This window comes from Mercenaria mercenaria, chromosome 12, assembly GCF_021730395.1.
Source record: "Mercenaria mercenaria strain notata chromosome 12, MADL_Memer_1, whole genome shotgun sequence".
Lineage (NCBI taxonomy): Eukaryota > Metazoa > Mollusca > Bivalvia > Venerida > Veneridae > Mercenaria > Mercenaria mercenaria.
Window position 1 is genome coordinate 52,048,455 of NC_069372.1, and position 18,337 is coordinate 52,066,791.

Genomic DNA, 18,337 nt, shown 5'->3' on the forward strand with positions numbered 1-18,337 from the left:
GAATGATACCGGAAATGAAACCAAGTTTATGACGTTTGACAATTATACGAACATTTACATCATGTATCTAGATCATTCATTTGAGTTTCAAAGCTGGAAAGATCCCCTGGCGACAATGTTTCTTTATTATATATATATATATGCATTTGTATATTATGATTAGTTGCAGATTGAAAAGTTTGGTAGACACTCATCCGAAAATGAAATTTGCCAGATTACTTTGAAATCGAACCCGCAGATTCACAGGTGAAAACATACAAAAATAAATTTTAAAAATAACTCCGCTCCATGGTTGCAGTTATTTTTCTGAAGAATCAAGTAAATAGATTGGACAAGAACATTTTAATGAAATCTTTTTGCAAGTGGGCAAGTAAACGGAGAAGAATTTTTTATGCAAAATTAAATAAAGCTGTACATAATGTTTTATGTTTCAATGACTTAACGCATGTAATATAATTGCAATGTTGCAACGTTAGTACTTGAGATTTTTAACATAAAACTTCCTCTTCATAATATGTATCTGCATTACAACTTTGTTTCTATCCTTATCATTGTACTCACATGTTACATACTGATATGGAATTTATTATCGCTTTATTTTACATGTAGAACAGTAAGTTCAAAATATGCACTAGATAGCTTTCTTTCATAGTCAAACAATGGAGAGGAGCATTGCAAGCGTAACTCTGGCTTTTTCGATTGCAGGTTCGTTTTTAGGGGTTGCTTACCAGCTCGCATTGTTGTTATATTTGAGCCGCGCCATGAGAAAACCAACACAGTGGCTTTGCGACCAGCTTGGATCCAGACCAGCCTGCGCATCCCGCAGTCTGGTCAGGATCCATGCTGTTCGCTTTCAAGCCTATTGCAATTAGAGAAACCGTTAACTAACAGTATGGATCCTGACCAGACTGCGCGGATGCGCAGGTTGGTCTGGATCCATGCTGGTCGCAAAGCCACTATGTTGGTTTTCCCATGGCACGGCTCATTTATTTTTCAGAAGTAGTTGCAGTTCTTGACGCATACTATCCTAAAGTGTTATTCAACTTTCATGAGGGTTTAAGACAATAGCATCTAAATACATTATATATACCGTCACGGTGTATGATGAAAACAGTTACTGACTGAATATTAACAAACATTATTTCTATACCTGAATGTTCATTTGAACACGAACTCATGTAAGTCATCGGGTGAACAATGAATTGCCAATTCAGCACAGCTACGTGGTTATTAGCAAATTACCTTTCACGAATGACATTTTAGGACAACTCCGTTGTGAAGCATTTTATATTTCTTTTTGTTGTACAACATGTCGGTTACAAATTTAAGTAAAACTTGCATAACACAATACTTTATCAATGCTGCCTACAAACTGCATGTCTTTTATATTTTTATATACAAATATCTTGTGATATTCGTGTTATATACAACTTACGATTTTTATTTCAAATTGCCTTATGGAAGTTTAAATATCATTCAGATAGAACTTCGTATATCTTGCATTATGTTCTGACCAGTATTCGGCATATTTCTTTTCAAAATGTTTCAGTACAGAACGTTTCATATTACTAAAAAAGCATCACATTTTAGAAAAAAAAACATCACAGTGTTTATTTTAAAGCAATCTGCAATGCTACACTTCTAAGCCCTTTTCATGTAATATGATAAGATTATATTATATTGATGATATCTAGCACTATATCAAGTCACAGTTTTGACAGACTTGTGATTTTTCATGTTTTAATTAAATCTTAATTAATACTTAATGATAATTCATTTATGTACATATGGGCTGTTCCATGAAAGCAAAAACTGTATTAGTGACTAAAAGGATCAAAGTTGAGATAACAAATTCATCAAGTACATTCTTTTACCTTTCGTATATTTAACTTTGAAGAAATACTTTTATACTTTCAACAGTTGCAACGCTTTTAAGTAAGCGATCGAATGCATTTAGAGACGTGAATTCAAGAACGTTGCGAAAGCGGTATGACATTGTCGTGCATGTATGTTTCAAAGAAAAAGTAGCAAACCACGTATGATGTCATTTGACAAATTATGTTTATCGCTTATTTGGCATCATACATTTCAATATTTAGAGACAGTTTGAACTTAACAGTGCATAGTTGGTGTCATCACGGGTCTTTATCTGTTAACCTCTGTTATTTTTCATGGGTGTTTTTGGAATTTCAGTTGTCATGACAACATATATTGCATTTCGAATACGAATGTCCTGTAGGAGTATGGTCAGTTTTGGTCTCTAGCCTATGTTCTCTTAATTTGCCAGATATGTTTAGTGTAATAGCACACTAAGATGAATTTGCATCAATGAACATGAACAAAAAGATGTTGTCTTTTTAACATTGCAAGGGGCATTTCTACTTGATCACACACCACCTGCCCTCCATTCACATGACCACTCACCTCCTGGTCACCATCCACCTGATCACACCCCACCTGACCCCCACTTGCTTGACCACAGTCCACCTGACCCACATCTTCATGAACATCACGACTGCCACGGACCAGAGTGTAAGCTTATAGATGAAGCCATCTACAACATTGGCATGTACTTGGACGATCACCTATGTCATGTATTCAAGGAAGTAAATTGCAGCTACCATATACTGACTAATGACGAGCAAATTTGTGGATCAGACGGAAGAACATACGCTAATCAGTAAGATGAATAATGTTACATCTTTGTTGTTGCTGCTGCTGTTTTTATTGTTTTAATTTGTTGTTTTTTTTCTTTCTTTGTTGTGGGTTTTGATCGCATGTGATCGATATATTGCCTGGAGGAACATCTGAAGTCTTTGATGCTGTATGCATTTCGGCTGTGTAACATATATTCTTTGGAGGCCATCTGTGCTTCCGGTAAATCTACTCTTACTTTAATTTTTATCTTTCATTACGTTCAAGTATGTTTATGCTATTGTTATTAGTTACTAATCATATAAATAGAAATTAAAATTGATAAAATATGAAGAAGAAAAATAAAAATGATTGGTCGAAACGACTTACTACCAACTTATATTAGGAGGTCATATGAGATCTGTTTTGTATGTATTTGCAGTTGCCTCTATGTTAAAGCTCGATGTGCTGAGGAACTCTACGATAGTCATTACAATGCAAACCCTCTCGGTATAGCTAATCACGGACCGTGTGTATCGTCTACTGTCCCAGTAGCAACAACTGTTTCAAGCTCACCAGAAATGTCGGCAATCATTACAGGAAGCGGAAGTATGTTTTAACTTTAGAGCCGTACCATGAGAAAACCAACATAGTGTATTTGCAACCAGCATAGATCCAGACCAGCCTACGCATCCGCGCAGTCTGGTCAAGATCCATGCTGTTCGCTAACGGTTTCTCTAATTACAATAGGCTTTGAAAGCGAACAGCATGGATCCTGACTAGACTGCGCGGATGCACAGGCTGGTCTGGATCAATGTTGGTCGCAAATGCACTATGTTGGTTTTCTCGTGGTGCGGCTCATTTTACCAAACAAAATAAATCTAGTTCTTCATTATATTCTTTTACAAAAATAGTCCATGTAAGGTGCTGTGTTTGAATACATATTTGTAATAAATGACCGGGCGTATACATAACACTTGTAAAATATTTCACTATTATCACGCAATCAACGAGACCTCTACGAACGATTATGTAATCGATTGTGTATTTACTTAGTGTTACGTAATGTGAAATAAATATATATTGTCCGTAAGTATTGACCTGGCACTCATTAATCTTCGCCAATATTTTCGGGCGTTTTCGTTATTTCACGTGATATTCGTGTCCTGAAAATATCTAGATTTATCAAAATAATCAATTTAGAGAACCAACGGCACAGTGGTGTAGTGGTAGGCTCTCCGACTTGAAAACACGTTACCATGGGTTAGAATTCTTTTCTAACCATTTTTAAGATATAATTCCTTGTGTTTGTATTTGTATCTATGATTATATATTTTTTATGAAACATTGCATTTTGTATCGCTAACAATAGTTCTTGAATTGTCCGTTGAATGAATGAATGCTTGTCCGGTCCTGAAGATTTTAAACGACATTTTGTAGAACGGTTTTATGTACGTAGAAGAATGGTAATCGATAGTAGAGTATTTCGTTGATAAAACATAAGTGTGACAAGTTTCCGTCTTTTACAGATAAAATCATAAAAAAAAACAATTTGGTCAGACAGAGGACTCGAACACTCAACCCTGAGATTAGTGGCAAAACGCTTTGTTCGCACAGCTATATCTGCACATGATACGTGATGGTATATATTTGGCTTTTCAATAGCTATATCATTGTTTAGGTTCGTACACCGAAAATTAATTTACGGAAACATACGGAATATTCATGAGTGCCAGGTCAATACTTACGGACAATACTCATAGTATTGCACGACTATTTCCGATTGTTTAAATTCAATGACGCAGAATTCAGACTTGGATTCTTTCAACCAACAGCATTAATTGCGACTAAACAGTTTTACAATGCAATAACAGGTTTAGCCTGTTTAACCAATGTGTAAAGGAATCATTGATTTTTGACTGCGACAATGACAGAAAAGCAGTAGAAATCAAACCCGAAACGTTTTATATTGGTACTGTTTCTCGTACGGTGGCACAGAGGTGACATCCGCAACACTTTTTTTATATTGTGGCCACAACTTAGTAACTTGTGGCCACAACTTGGTAACTTGTGGCCACAACTTAGTAAATTGTGGCCATAATTTAGTAACTTGTGGCCTCAACTTAGTAAATTGTGGTCACAGGTTACTAAGTTGTGGCCACAACTTGGTAAACTGTGGCCACAACTTAGTAAATCGTGGCCACAATTTAGTAACTTGTGGCCTCAACTTAGTAAATCGTGGCCACAATTTAGTAACTTGTGGCCACAACTTTGTAAATTGTGGCCACAACTTAGTAAATCGTGGCCACAACGTAGTAAATTGTGGCCACAATTTGATAAGTTGTGGCCACAATATAATAACTCGTGACCACGACTTATATCAGCCAATCGAAACTATAAATAGATGGATAGACGGACGGACGGATGAATAGATAGGATGGTACCTACGTACCTACCTACTTATTTATTTGTCTGTACTTCCGCCCGTCTATCTATCTATCTTCCATTCCCGTCTGACCTCTCTCACGTAGACAATTTGTGCGTCCATTTCGTATGGTTGCTGAATTCTGCCATTTTGCGTCGAGCGAAAACAGGAGATTTAACAAGTTAAAATGCGAAGAAGCAGGTTGAAAACTCTCTATTTTTGCAGGGACGCGGAGCGAAAACACGATAATTACCGGGGTCGCGGGGCGAGAATTAGTAACTGGTTTGTCGGGGGCGGGTAGCGAAAAACACGATAATTAGCGCTGCTTAAAACGTAGTGTTCTCGAACCGCGCCCAGTTACTTAATCTCACTCCGCGATCTTGCTAATTATCATGTTTTCGCTCCTCACCCCGCTAAATAGCGAGGTATCGCCGCTAACCCCTGCCATTATAAGTGGTAAATTTCACGTGTTTTCGCTCGGCGGGCTCACCAGGCGAAAACTCGCTATTCAACGTTTAAGCAGCGCTAATTATCGTGTTTTCGCCCCGCGCCCCAGATACCCCAGTTACTAAATCTCCCTGGCGGGGTTTCGGCCTGCTTTCTCGACATTTGAACTTGTTAATTCTCGTGTTTTCTCTCGACGGGGCGGCGGGACGAAAATATAATTTAATAGGGCTAAAACGCGGAATGACAGAATTAGCCAATCGAAACGACTGTTTTTTTTTCTTCGCTGCTGTATAGGAGTGCAAAATAGGAGCGCACAAAAGTGTCTACGTACCAGCAAATGTTAAACAGGAATAAAAGATAGATATATGGATGGCGGAGGGACGGACCGATGGACGGATGGATTGACGGACGGATGGATTGGATGGTACCTACCTATCTACCTATTTATTTGTCTTTCTGTCCGTCTATCTATCTTCCATTCCTGTCTAACCCGTTGCAGGAACGTAGACACTTCTATGCACGTGCACGTCCATTTTGTAAGGATGCTAAATTCTACCAATTCGCGTTTTAGCCCAATAAAATTATATTTTCAGCCCGCACCCCCGTCGAGAGAAAACACGAGAATAAGCAAGTTAAAATGTCGAGAACGCAGGCCGAAACCCCGCAAGGGCGATTTAGTAACTGGTATGTCTGGGGCGCGGAGCAAAAATACGATAATTAGCACTGCTTAAACGTTTCATAACGAGTTTTCGCCTGGTGACCGCGCCCAGCGAAAACAAATGAAATTTACAAGTTAAAATGGTGGGTGTTCGGGGTGATAACTCGCTATTTAGTGGGGACAAGGAGCGGAAACATGATGATTAACAAGATCGCGGGGTGAATTTTGGTAACTGGATGTCGGGGCGCGGTTCGGAAACACTACGTTTAAGCAGCGCTAATTATCGTGTTTTAGCTCCCCACCCCTGACATGCCAGCTACTAATTCTCACCCCGTGACCCCGGTAATTATCGTGCTTTCGCTCCGCTTCCCCACTCAATAGAGAGTTTTCAGCCTGCGTCCCCGCAATTTAACTCGTTAAATCTCGTGTTTTCGCTCGAAAGGGTCGCAGGGAGATAACGCAAAATGGCAGAATTCAGCAACTATACGAAATGGACGCATAAAAATGTCTACGTTACTGCAAATGGTAAAACAGGAATGGAAGATAGATAGACGGCCGGAAGTGCTGACAAATAAATAAGTAGGTAGGTACGTAGGTACCATCCAATCGATTCATCTCTCCGTCCGTCTATCCATCTATTTATAGTTTCGATTGGCTGATATAAGTCGTGGTCACGAGTTATTATATTGTGGCCCCAACTTATCAAATTGTGGCCACAATTTACTACGTTGTGGCCACAATTTACTAAGTTGTGGCCACAAGTTACTAAATTGTGGCCACGATTCACTAAGTTGTGGCCACAATTTACTAAGTTGTGGCCACAATATAAATAAAGTGTTGCGGATGTCACCTCTGTGCCACCGTATTCTCGGGTCATTTCATATGCTAAATTTTAAAGCTCTATGTAAGTGAAAACAATTGTTTTAAAATGTTTTGTTTTTTTCACATAAGACACTATTACCACAGCGATGTCACTGCAGAATGTTCTTGGATCTGTCTTCTGCAAGAACAGATGGTCAATTGACTGTGGCCAAGATATCGCCATTGTTTGCGGCTCAGACGGAAATAACTATCCAAATGAGTATATATTTCATTAATTAATAGGCATCTTCATTTATCTTTTTGTTTTGTATGTTTAACTTCAAAATGATGCATATTTATGTACGATCGTGAAAACTACTTAACTGTAGAACTTAATAACCCTTTCCCTAATTTTCTAGGATTTACGAAAATAATACTAAATGTCTGCAGCAGAACAAGATCTATTATTTCCATGTGGCTGTAGAACAATGGCATCTATTGCAAAGGCTATTGTGCTATTCGGTCCAGTTCATTAGATTATCGCATAACCAAACTTTATCAGATATATGTACCGTTCGTCACTAAATAATCATCAATTATTGTTAGTTTTACAATGTTGTTATTTTTCTGGTCCATTTAGTTGATACAGTGTAACAGAATTCGCTTAAGCGGTGTTTGGAGGCATGTAGGGTGTTGCACTTTCCAGTATGACTCTGACTATGACAGACTCTGTAAAACCATGTCTGCAATTATTTTGTTTGCTTGTATTCTATGCTTCCAAAAGATTTTCTTAAATATTTCATTACATATTGATTTCGTTTTCAAGGATTAAACTGTTATGTAATTATCTTGATTTGTTTTAAGTTTATGTCTAGCTTATTTTTCATGAATATAGTAATTTACTAAAATCTATTTATTACACGATTGTTAGTACTTCTTGCCTTCCGATTCTGAGCATGATCGGGTTACTTATCACGTCACAGTATCACGTTTCGACTGTTAACAGTTCGTGATATGTAGGATAGACTTCTTACTACCTATTGGTATCCTAACATTAACAACTTACTATGTAAATATTTTTCTGTCGTTTTATCACTTTTTCTAGCGCATATTTTACTACTTATGAATATAAACTGTTAACTGTTGTACAAAATGCGTGAAAAGATAAGCTTGAGGTATATAAAGCATCTGGTAAACATAGTACGTGCTTAAGTCATGATTCTTTGTAATGTAAAGTGTGTTTGCTATAAGAAAATTATATTGTTTTCAGACTTTACAGCTTTTTGTCTTCTACACAGGTCTGCTTCCTAAGCATATATGGTATAATCCTCTACTGTAAATGATCTATTTTACTTGCAGATGCGAACTTCTCAAGTGGCAGTGCGAAAATCCAACACTTAGAAAAGAATCGGATTCAAGCGTATGCGAGTCTTCTTGACGAAATTCTGCATTGTTTGTACACTAACATTTATAAAAATATACAAATTTGGTATTTGTTGTTCTAAATATAAAGTTATTAGTGTTCGTTTTACGCCATGTTAAACCATTCAATTTTATTGGTAGCAACAAACAGCCTCTGTAAATGGTTGAACAGAAAGGAATAAATCCACTAATCTTACAACCATATGCGGTATACAGTATCTGTATCTGCAATGCAAATTTGCACAAGATTTGCCAATTCTGTACTTAAGGAAAACTCTACATAAACATTCATTAGCTGACTGGAAGTACAAATAAAAAGTGAAGACTTTTTTACTTTAGCAAAAATATTCTGGTTATTATCAATACCTGGATATCGGCAATTTTATGTCTAAAATAACATTGATATTTAAGGCAGTTCTGGACATCTTATAAGGGAAAAGTCATTTATCTGGATAACAAAATAATGATAAACTTAATCATAAACCGGCACACGGAAAATTATCTTATTAATTAATGACAACCCGTGAGTAAGTCAATAAAAAACAGCAACGTAACTATCTTTCTACAGATTAAATATGAGCCGCGCCATGAGAAAACCAACATAGTAGCTTTGCGACCAACATGGATCTAGACCAGCCTGCGCATCCGCGCAGTCTGGTCAGGATCCATGCTGTTCGCTTTCAAAGCCTATTGCAATTAGAGAAACTGTTAGCGAACAGCATGGATCCTGACCAGACTGCGCGGATGCGCAGGCTAGTCTGGATCCATGCTTGTCGCAAAGCCACTATGTTGGTTTTCTCATGGCGCGGCTCATATAATCATTTGAAATAATTCCAAGTAATGGATCTCTTTAATCATGGGCAACTATCTCAAAACTTAGCACACGGACCATTACGTTTTATTTCAGCATATAATAAACAATACCTTTATTTACGGCAGCGAAGTTCTATTGAAATCTACAATATAGATAATTATATGAGTAATGTTAATACTCTCTTTGTCTTTTTGAATACCTGGCTGACCACATACATGGTTGACCACTTACCTGGTTGTCCAGCCAGACTACAATTTTAGATGCAAGAACGGTGAAATGTATATTTATGTGAATAAACGACTTATAGAATAATCGTATTACGTTTGATAAGTTTGCATAATGTCTACCCAATATATATAGTGCATCTTTCTTGACGTTTCGAGAAACGATGGCTGCTCCTATCTATCATCTATCATGTACGGTATTGTTCCTACATATTTCACATACCGGTTTTTCGGCGACGCCGTCTAAATTCGTTTTCGTTACCTATGCCACGTGACTTCAGTTTGCAAATCAAACTACTTGATAACGCATTATAGATAATTTATCAAAATGGAAGATTTATGCAACACTCTGCCTGATTGGACGAGAGTGTCAATTTCTTTCACTCTGTTGATTGTGCTACGCTGAGTGAAATGTAGACAAAGTGTTTATCCTAAACGACGCTGTTCACAGTTTTAAAGCTAACTTTGGCTCAGTATATTTAGCAAGAATATTGATATATCTGAAAATGATAAGTAAGTTTAATAAATATGATAAAAACCTGTTCAAATACCAACATATATCAAATTAAAGAAAGAGCTGAATACGGTCTGCGTATCACACGAATAAGGGTGTGATAGGAGTATTTTATGTAGAGAAGTGCTTTTTAAAAGATTTTCCTTGTTACAATCGTCGTCTATATATGAAAAGGTTTCTAGCTTTTGTGACTTATTCAGGTTGCATATTAAAATGAGTACTTGTTTGCTTTGATATATTTGTTATAAATTATTTAACTGATTTATTATATATGGATATTTTTCTTTAGTATGGTATGCAAATATTGAACTCAGTTGAAATCTGTTTTATTATATATATGCTATATAATGACTGAATCTCATGACTCTGAAATGAATGTACGCTGCATACAGTTTATCCATGTGATATGACTACGGTCAAACTTATGAAACTGAAATATTGAAATAATTACAATTGTATGTTTTGCTTGACCTTCACTTTTTTATAGGTGTGACGTCATTGCCCAAAGATTCATGAATAGTGAATATGCATTTGTTAAAGCGGGATCAGTTGGCCTATTTTAGAAATAAATAAAAATAATAAATAAAAAATCCTTTGATTTTTTCTCATGTATTCTAATCAAACTTGATTTGTAGCATCTTTATTAGGCCCGCAGCCAACATTGTTCAGCTGGGACATTTAACCCCTTTTAGGGGCTGCTAGAGCTAAAACTAGAAACGCCTTTATACAGCGTCTCATGAACACCTTGGTGGATCTTTGTCATACTTGGTGTGGAGCATCATTATAAGGTCCTCTTCCAAATTTATTTATATAGGAACTTGGGCCCTATTAGGGACCACTATAGCTAAAAGTAGATATGCCTTTCTTCGCATTAAACACTAAAATGTAATGGATTTTTATCAAACTCGATGTGTAACAATATCGTAAGGTCTCCTGCTATTTTGTTACAAATGGGGATACGGACCAATTTAGCTAAAAATATAAACACGTTTAATGACCTCTTCTCATGAACCGCTTCATGAATCTTCATTAATCTACTGCTGTAATTATTCGTCTAAGGATAAACGAAACAAAATTGCAACCTTACGAAACCTTTGCGAAAAATTAAAAGAGAACCATTTAAATTGTTAAAGTGCGGTGTTTAGTTTTGCAATTTGAAAAATGTTAGATGAAAGATGAATGTTAGATGAAAAATTCATAAACTTCTTTCCTTGTTACAATTCGCCGACCATCATTTTTAAAGATAATTCTTGTTTGGTAATACGTTCGCTAAGTGTCTTCATGTCCGCCGTTCCGTTTTGTCAGATCCATAGCTCTGCCATGCAACATTGATAATTTTTCGAACAACTGGGAACTTCAGTCCACCACAGCAATACAATGAGAGCTTTTAAAAACCTAAAATCGTAGATCGGTGGACATTTTCACTTACGCAATTATATTTACAAACGACCAGTGTAAGATGCCGCCATGTTGTGCAAAAACCCGAATTCAAAGCTATTATGGCAAGGTCTATTCATGTGGCTCCAATTTACGCGTGTTTCCGGGATTCCATACTTTAAAGATGTCTATATTTATTGAAGCCGGAGGACGTTGCTGATTAAAACCAGCAATTTCGTATTCTGTGATACATTTTATAATTATATCTGTGTGGATACATTTAAGGAGGTTATCCCACGGAACGTTTTTGAAGGTTATGTCAGTAACTATTTTAACGTCGTTTTCATGACATTTTGACATATTTTAAAAAGGTATGGCGCAAAATAGGATAAAATGTGCAAAATAGGATAAAATGCGAGTAGCAATATTCGATTACAGTAAGGACAAAATTTGTGCTTGAAAATGTTTGTATATTCAAGAAAAGGCAAATGTATAAATTGGCAAATGAAAGACATTAGAGATGTTATACATTTCATGTGACAATATAACGATGTAAACTACAATTTAACATTATGAAACGAACACAACCACAAAGTGGGCAACCAACACTCTGTATTAAAAGGTACGACAGACTAAGGGCTTTGTAACAACATTATGGCCTTAAGTCCAATTTACATGTATTTTACCGGACATTGGTCAGAGAAAGTGTACATCGTGGCGCAAACCATTTCAACAAAAGGCGATACTTTGCGAGGTTTGCGATTTTTATCAGTTCAAAGGTATGTAATACGGTATTAATTAGGACAGAATAAAGGCATGTGGAAACAAAATGTTTACCCAGCAAAAAATGACTAAATACAAATGTTTAATATATATTTTATTTAATTAAAGATTGGCACAAAATTGTCATGACTGGATTAAGATTACTAGTAAATATATAGCTTAATAAATGCAGTTGAGTAAAAACTTGAATTGAAATTATTCAATATGAATCGACGTTGTTTCTTGCCCCGTCCACGATCGCAAGAGTTTTATGATATTAAAAACGCTGAAACACAACTTTGTCCCGACACCGGCGACAAATGTTTAAAACAGTCTTTTTGTATTTGTGCTTTGTTCGTCATTAGGATTCAAAGCATCTGGTTGTAAACCCAAATGTTTCAGCTCTCTCCAGTCACGACGATGGGTGATATCCTGCAAATATAAAACAAACACGAGAAAAACGGGCAGGGTTGGGAGGGAAGTTTTTAAACTAAAATTTTTGTTTAAAGTATCAATGACTCTACCTCGTTCAGTGGACTCAGAATCGAAAAGACTGGAATCTGGCAAGACGGGCGTTTATATACCTGACCCAGAATTCCCTGGTCACGTGAAGGTATGGTGTACAAGGGGAGTCATTTTTGCCGAGTAAAGAGTTTAACCTTAATTCGGTTAAACTGAATATTACCCAGCAAAAAATGACTAAATACAAATGTTTAATATATATTTTATTTAATTAAAGATTGGCACAAAATTGTCATGACTGGATTAAGATTACTAGTAAATATATAGCTTAATAAATGCAGTTGAGTAAAAACTTGAATTGAAATTATTCAATATGAATCGACGTTGTTTCTTGCCCCGTCCACGATCGCAAGAGTTTTATGATATTAAAAACGCCAAAAAGGTGAGAGAGAATGAATGAACGAACCTTCCGCCAAAAGCGGAATATCATAAAACGCCTTCAAAAAGTCATGACAATTTTATGCAACATACGTATACTACTTATTGAAAGTTATCGAAAAATAATAATAATAAAAAAAATAAAAATAAAATAAATAAATAAATATAACAACTACAACGACAACAACTTAAAAGAAGTTTGGATATTTCCAGTTTCCGGTTAAAAACATTGTAGTCCACGTTAATGTAGCCTTTTTATTAATCAGTAAACAATTATAAATTCCGTGGACAGGGTTAAGCCGTATCATGTCTCATCTGTGTTGGCAAAATTTGTTCACTATTCAGTTGGAACATATAAACATCACCCGAGATAGCGTCAGCCATAATGTCATATCCCAGGAAAAAAATGTCAATCGTCTGATGAAAAATATACAAAATTTTGATTCATATCGGGGAATTTCATTTAAGCCCCCCCCCCCCCCCCACCCCCCGTTTTTTATGAAGTAAGTTCCCAGAAAACTGTTAACTTTCGCTCGTATTTTGTTTGCTGCAGCATAGTGCGGAATATAACGCAAAGACTTCTCGGTAGAATCTTAGACCAAACAAACAATCCCTAACCACTAAAATAGCATATTTTTAATCATCCATGTTAATTCTGGCGTTGTAATTTTTTGGACCTAAGGTCATTTCCCTCACAGTGAATATTCAAAACTTCTAATGTCGGAATAAAAGACGGTATCATATAAGCAACAAATATCCATCGCTTTGACGCTTAACGAAATTATCTAGACCCATATTTGGTTTGCAGCGCAAAGGGAGGCAAATCATTAATGCTTATTACATCGTGGACAGTTAATTCGAGTGCAAAACTTAAGAGGAAACTATTCTATTAATCAACATGAACATGTAAAGATGTTTCAAGGCTATTTAACCTGACAACAGAGTTAAAAAGCATGTATACTATTCTAGGGGACCTACGTATTTAAAAGCCAAAAGGTGTTGCCGGCATTCACCTTACAGCATATGGCAACTGATAACATCACTTTATAATTTTGAAAGTGACGCCCCTTTTTAATAAACACGGACTGCCTGCCTCCACTTTAAGCTCAGCAGCCCTTTAGCCAAAATTGTACATATCACTTTATTTTTTATTTATTTGGATTTGAATTTAATTAAAATGGGGGCGTCAAATGCAGTTTTGGGCTTTTGGGTGGCTGGATATATATAAATTAGTAAGATAGCCCAAAAATATTTTGTTTATTATATTGATAATCACATTATAAGACAACTTATACATGGCATAACCTTCAGTAAAGCTCAGTTAGCCGTATTATAAAACATATAACTTTTTTCCATATGGCATAACCTTCAGTAAAGCTCAGTTAGCCGTATTATAAAACATATAACTTTTTTCTTTATGGCATAACCTTCAGTAAAGCTCAGTTAGCCGTATTATAAAACATATAACTTTTTTTCTATATGGCATAACCTTCAGTAAAGCTCAGTTAGCCGTATTATAAAACATATAACTTTTTTTTTTTATTATATGGCATAACCTTCAATAAAGCTCAGTTAGCCGTATTATAAAACATATATCTTTTTTTTTCTATTATATGGCATAACCTTCAGTAAAGCTCAGTTAGCCGTATTATAAAACATAATTCAAATGGCATATCCTTCAGTAAAGCCCGGATAGCACACATGTAGGCCTACATTTCAGCTTTGTATGAATAGTGCGAAAATGCGGGAAAATGTTTCATGAACCGTAAACTAGTAGTAATCTATAGATGGCTCGATTATCTGAGGAATGTGATGTAGGCATTTGACGATAATTGATTTCTGAAACGGGGAATCCAGATTTACACGGAACTGAATTGAACTTCCATAAAAAAGAAATTGACAGAAAGGTGGGACGGATGCTTTATTTCTGTAGTCCAAGTTTGTGGTTCTATGATCATTATATTGGGTATTTTGGAGATAGATTTTAATTGAGTACCGCAGCCCATTTTGCCTGTTTTCGATAATAGGAAATTAAGTCTACGCATGTTGCTTCCCATAACAATATCTTGATGACGTAGGACATATTTTTTGGAGTTTAATTTGGTAATGCGAACTCACTAATACGAAGCAGAGCTGAAAGGGAGAAACATGTTGTAACAACATAACCTCGTATTATGATAGGAATGCATACGTCCTAAGGATGTAAATGAGCTTGCTGAGGATTGAGCCTGTCTACAAACCCAGTTCTTGCGCGTCTTATGCAAACCAACCAGCAAATCTTTGATCACGACATGTTTTGAGTATTCTGGCAATCCATCGATTTTGTTAACGTAAATTAAATTAAAAGTCGAGTGAGGGTACTGATTCAAGGACAGGAAGACCATGGATTCTGCTATGACGTAAAGTTTTAGGTGGAAAATGATGTTCGAGACCCAAGATGTTCGCAAATGCAGTTGAGTTATCTAATTAATGGCTGTAGTTCTTTTTGTATAATCCGACAAAGATGCTGCTATTTGGGTATCAATTTTGGATTGAAGATCTTCGCGCAAGGATTTTGGCATGGTTCGAGAACGCAGAGATCTCAACATATATAATCAAAAACTCGAAATTAAATGAAGGCATTTATGCACAGTCGATTTTAATTCATTTATTATTTATTTATTTCTAACTTATTTTATTTTATCATTTGTAACCAGTAACCTCCGTCGGGTTTGATACTCAGTTCAAATTCACCCGACCAACCCTGCTTTAGGCCAAAACCTAGTCTATGGACCATATTTACTGCATTATGAATATGAGAATAATGGACATTGTTATATTCTGGACATAGTGAATTCGTACACACCGCTATCAAATAGGACGTGAAAAACTTGTAAGAAGTCTTTTCACCGCCAGAATGTTTTGTACAAGCCTACTGGATTTATACGTAAATCTGAGATGGGGGTGGGGGGGGGGGGGGGGGGGGGGGGGGGGGAGGAAAGGTCCTATAAGTCTACCTAGACATTTTCCCTCAAACAACTTGACTGGAACTACAGATATACAGATTTATGTTGTGGCGCAGAAAACGAATTTTCAGTCATTACTGGTATTCGGCCGCAACAGTGGAGTTTAAATCCTGAACAAAACCCGTCAACAAAAATTTTGCATCGTCCCCTTTCGGTGGTAAAAGTGTATTCTTTCTTTTAACACGAGTGCTTTACTGGGTGTTCTGGCCAAGTTCTAAATTTCTATGACCTTGATAACTAGCAAATGAATTTTGGTTGTTTCTTAGACTTTTATGAAAGTAAAGCGGACAGGAGATCTATAAAGCAGTGATCAGTATTCAAGCTCGCGACATAATTATCACTTACAATTCATTTCAGTCTGATATTAAGTCCAAATCAGCCACGTCCGAACACAGGCGAAATCATTAGTGATTAAAATATGAACATAAATAAAAAGCTACACGGTATCAAAAACAAATTAAATATTTTAACTTGCTGTAGATTAAACATTTATCTCGTGAACAGAAACGTGATTTGACATGTTCTGCAGAAAAAAATAAAACTATAGAAAAACAGCTATCAAATAGATCTATATGCATGAACGTCTTAGGCCTACAATAATTTAGCAAAGTGTGAAGCCGTACTAAATCTAGCTCATGATTTGATCATCAATTTTTATTCCGACTGTTCTTGAAGAAACAAGCACGTGAGAATATATATGAATAGATCTCTCCCAATATCTGCTTTGTTTTCAAATTTTGCTATTTTACTTTAGATCGCAGTAAATATACGAAATAATATTTCACTAAAACATTTAGAATTAACCCGAGACGTTGTGCTCATCCACTACCTATACCTGACTATGAAAATGAATGCACCAATAGTGACGTAATAAAGCTGTGACGTCACCAAATATGAAAAACAAATCGATAATGTAGGTCAGTGGGTGACTTTCTTCAAGTACGGAGTGCACACGATATATGTCGTGTTTTTAACAAGACAAAAACAATTCAGAAATATTTTTCTTTCTGCCATTAATTCACCATAATGCTTGCAATCATGACTGAAAGACTGGGCCTCGATTACGACGATTTTAGATATTCGTTACTTGTAACTCTGTGGACTGACCGTCAGAGGAGGTAGATCTAACTAGAGTTACGGATTAGGGCTAGGTGATCACAAAGACTCCTTAAACATTTATGGGCCGCGGTACCTGCATAGTCTTTCGTTGCAAAACACTTTGTTAAAAAGGAAACGACTGTATTAAGGCTTTGAATAGTTTGTACGTACAACATCACGATCAACAGACCGAGTTCAATCGTCTCCCATATTTAGCAAATCCAGTCTAAATTTCCAGACATAAGTTGCCCAGCCAATGTGTTTCTGGATATAAATGCAAATGAAAATAAAGAAAGCGTATGTCTTTCCAGCAATATTTTGGTAAAGTTATTATCAGATGGAAAAGTGATCAATTCGCCGATCAAAACATGGATTCACTTAAAACACCAAAGTCCAACCCTGATACTTTTTTAAACAATATTTGCAATTCTACAATTACTTTAGACTAGTTGGTCCATTATTTATTCATTTATTTATTTATTTATTTCTGGACGTGTGTGACAAGCATACAGCCAGAATTACTAAAAATGTTTTCACCTAGTGAATACGATGTAGCATTAACTGTAAAATCGGTTGGCGTCTCATCTTGTTCCTGGACCCTTTCATCTCCGCCAGGCGGCTTGACCAGACCTCTGCTGTCTCTGAACTTGTAGGACTAGTTGCTTGCGCTCAATCATCTTCGGATTTTATCTCAAGCATAAATTAAAAGAAAGTTGTGAGATGAGAGTGTTTCTCGTAAAATGATTAAGAATGAATGCGAAATTAATTATATAAGTTAAATGCCATTGAATATGTTTTGCGTTATTTAAAAGGCGTTTACTCAAATAAAACAGTTTCAGCTTTATTCAGCTTTAAGTTTGAGAACATTCACACAGGCAGAGTTCGAAACCCGGTTGCTCTGACATTTACACGGCCCACCAATTTGTTTACAAATTTATAAGCTTGTAAACACGCTTTACAACTGCACGCGGTCATGACGTCAACAAATTAAATTCTATTATTTATTTATAGATCAAGATCTAGATGTATACATGCATGCAATAAGATATTTATAAATAATTGATAACTTTTTTTTTAATCTCAATTAGATCTAGATCTATAAGTGATCATCTAAAGTTTGACAGACAAGGTTATTAATTTACAATAGTTCACATGTGCTCACCATGTGCTTCCACGTGGTCGTATATAAAACCTGTTTTAAACTCATTTTAGATCTGTAAAAAATTGCAAATTTGTAACAGCAACATCTAAAATTA

General features: G+C 36.1%; 1 protein-coding gene across 1 annotated transcript; it reads left to right on the forward strand.

The window, feature by feature from the left end:
- Positions 1-583: 583 nt before the first annotated feature.
- Positions 584-8,453, forward strand: LOC123534886 (uncharacterized). Its single transcript, XM_045317345.2, has 5 exons — positions 584-705; positions 2,371-2,680; positions 3,077-3,243; positions 7,116-7,245; positions 8,325-8,453. Exons 1-5 carry the CDS (start codon positions 660-662, stop codon positions 8,401-8,403), a joined length of 732 nt encoding a protein of 243 aa, XP_045173280.2. The 5' UTR covers positions 584-659; the 3' UTR covers positions 8,404-8,453.
- Positions 8,454-18,337: the final 9,884 nt, after the last annotated feature.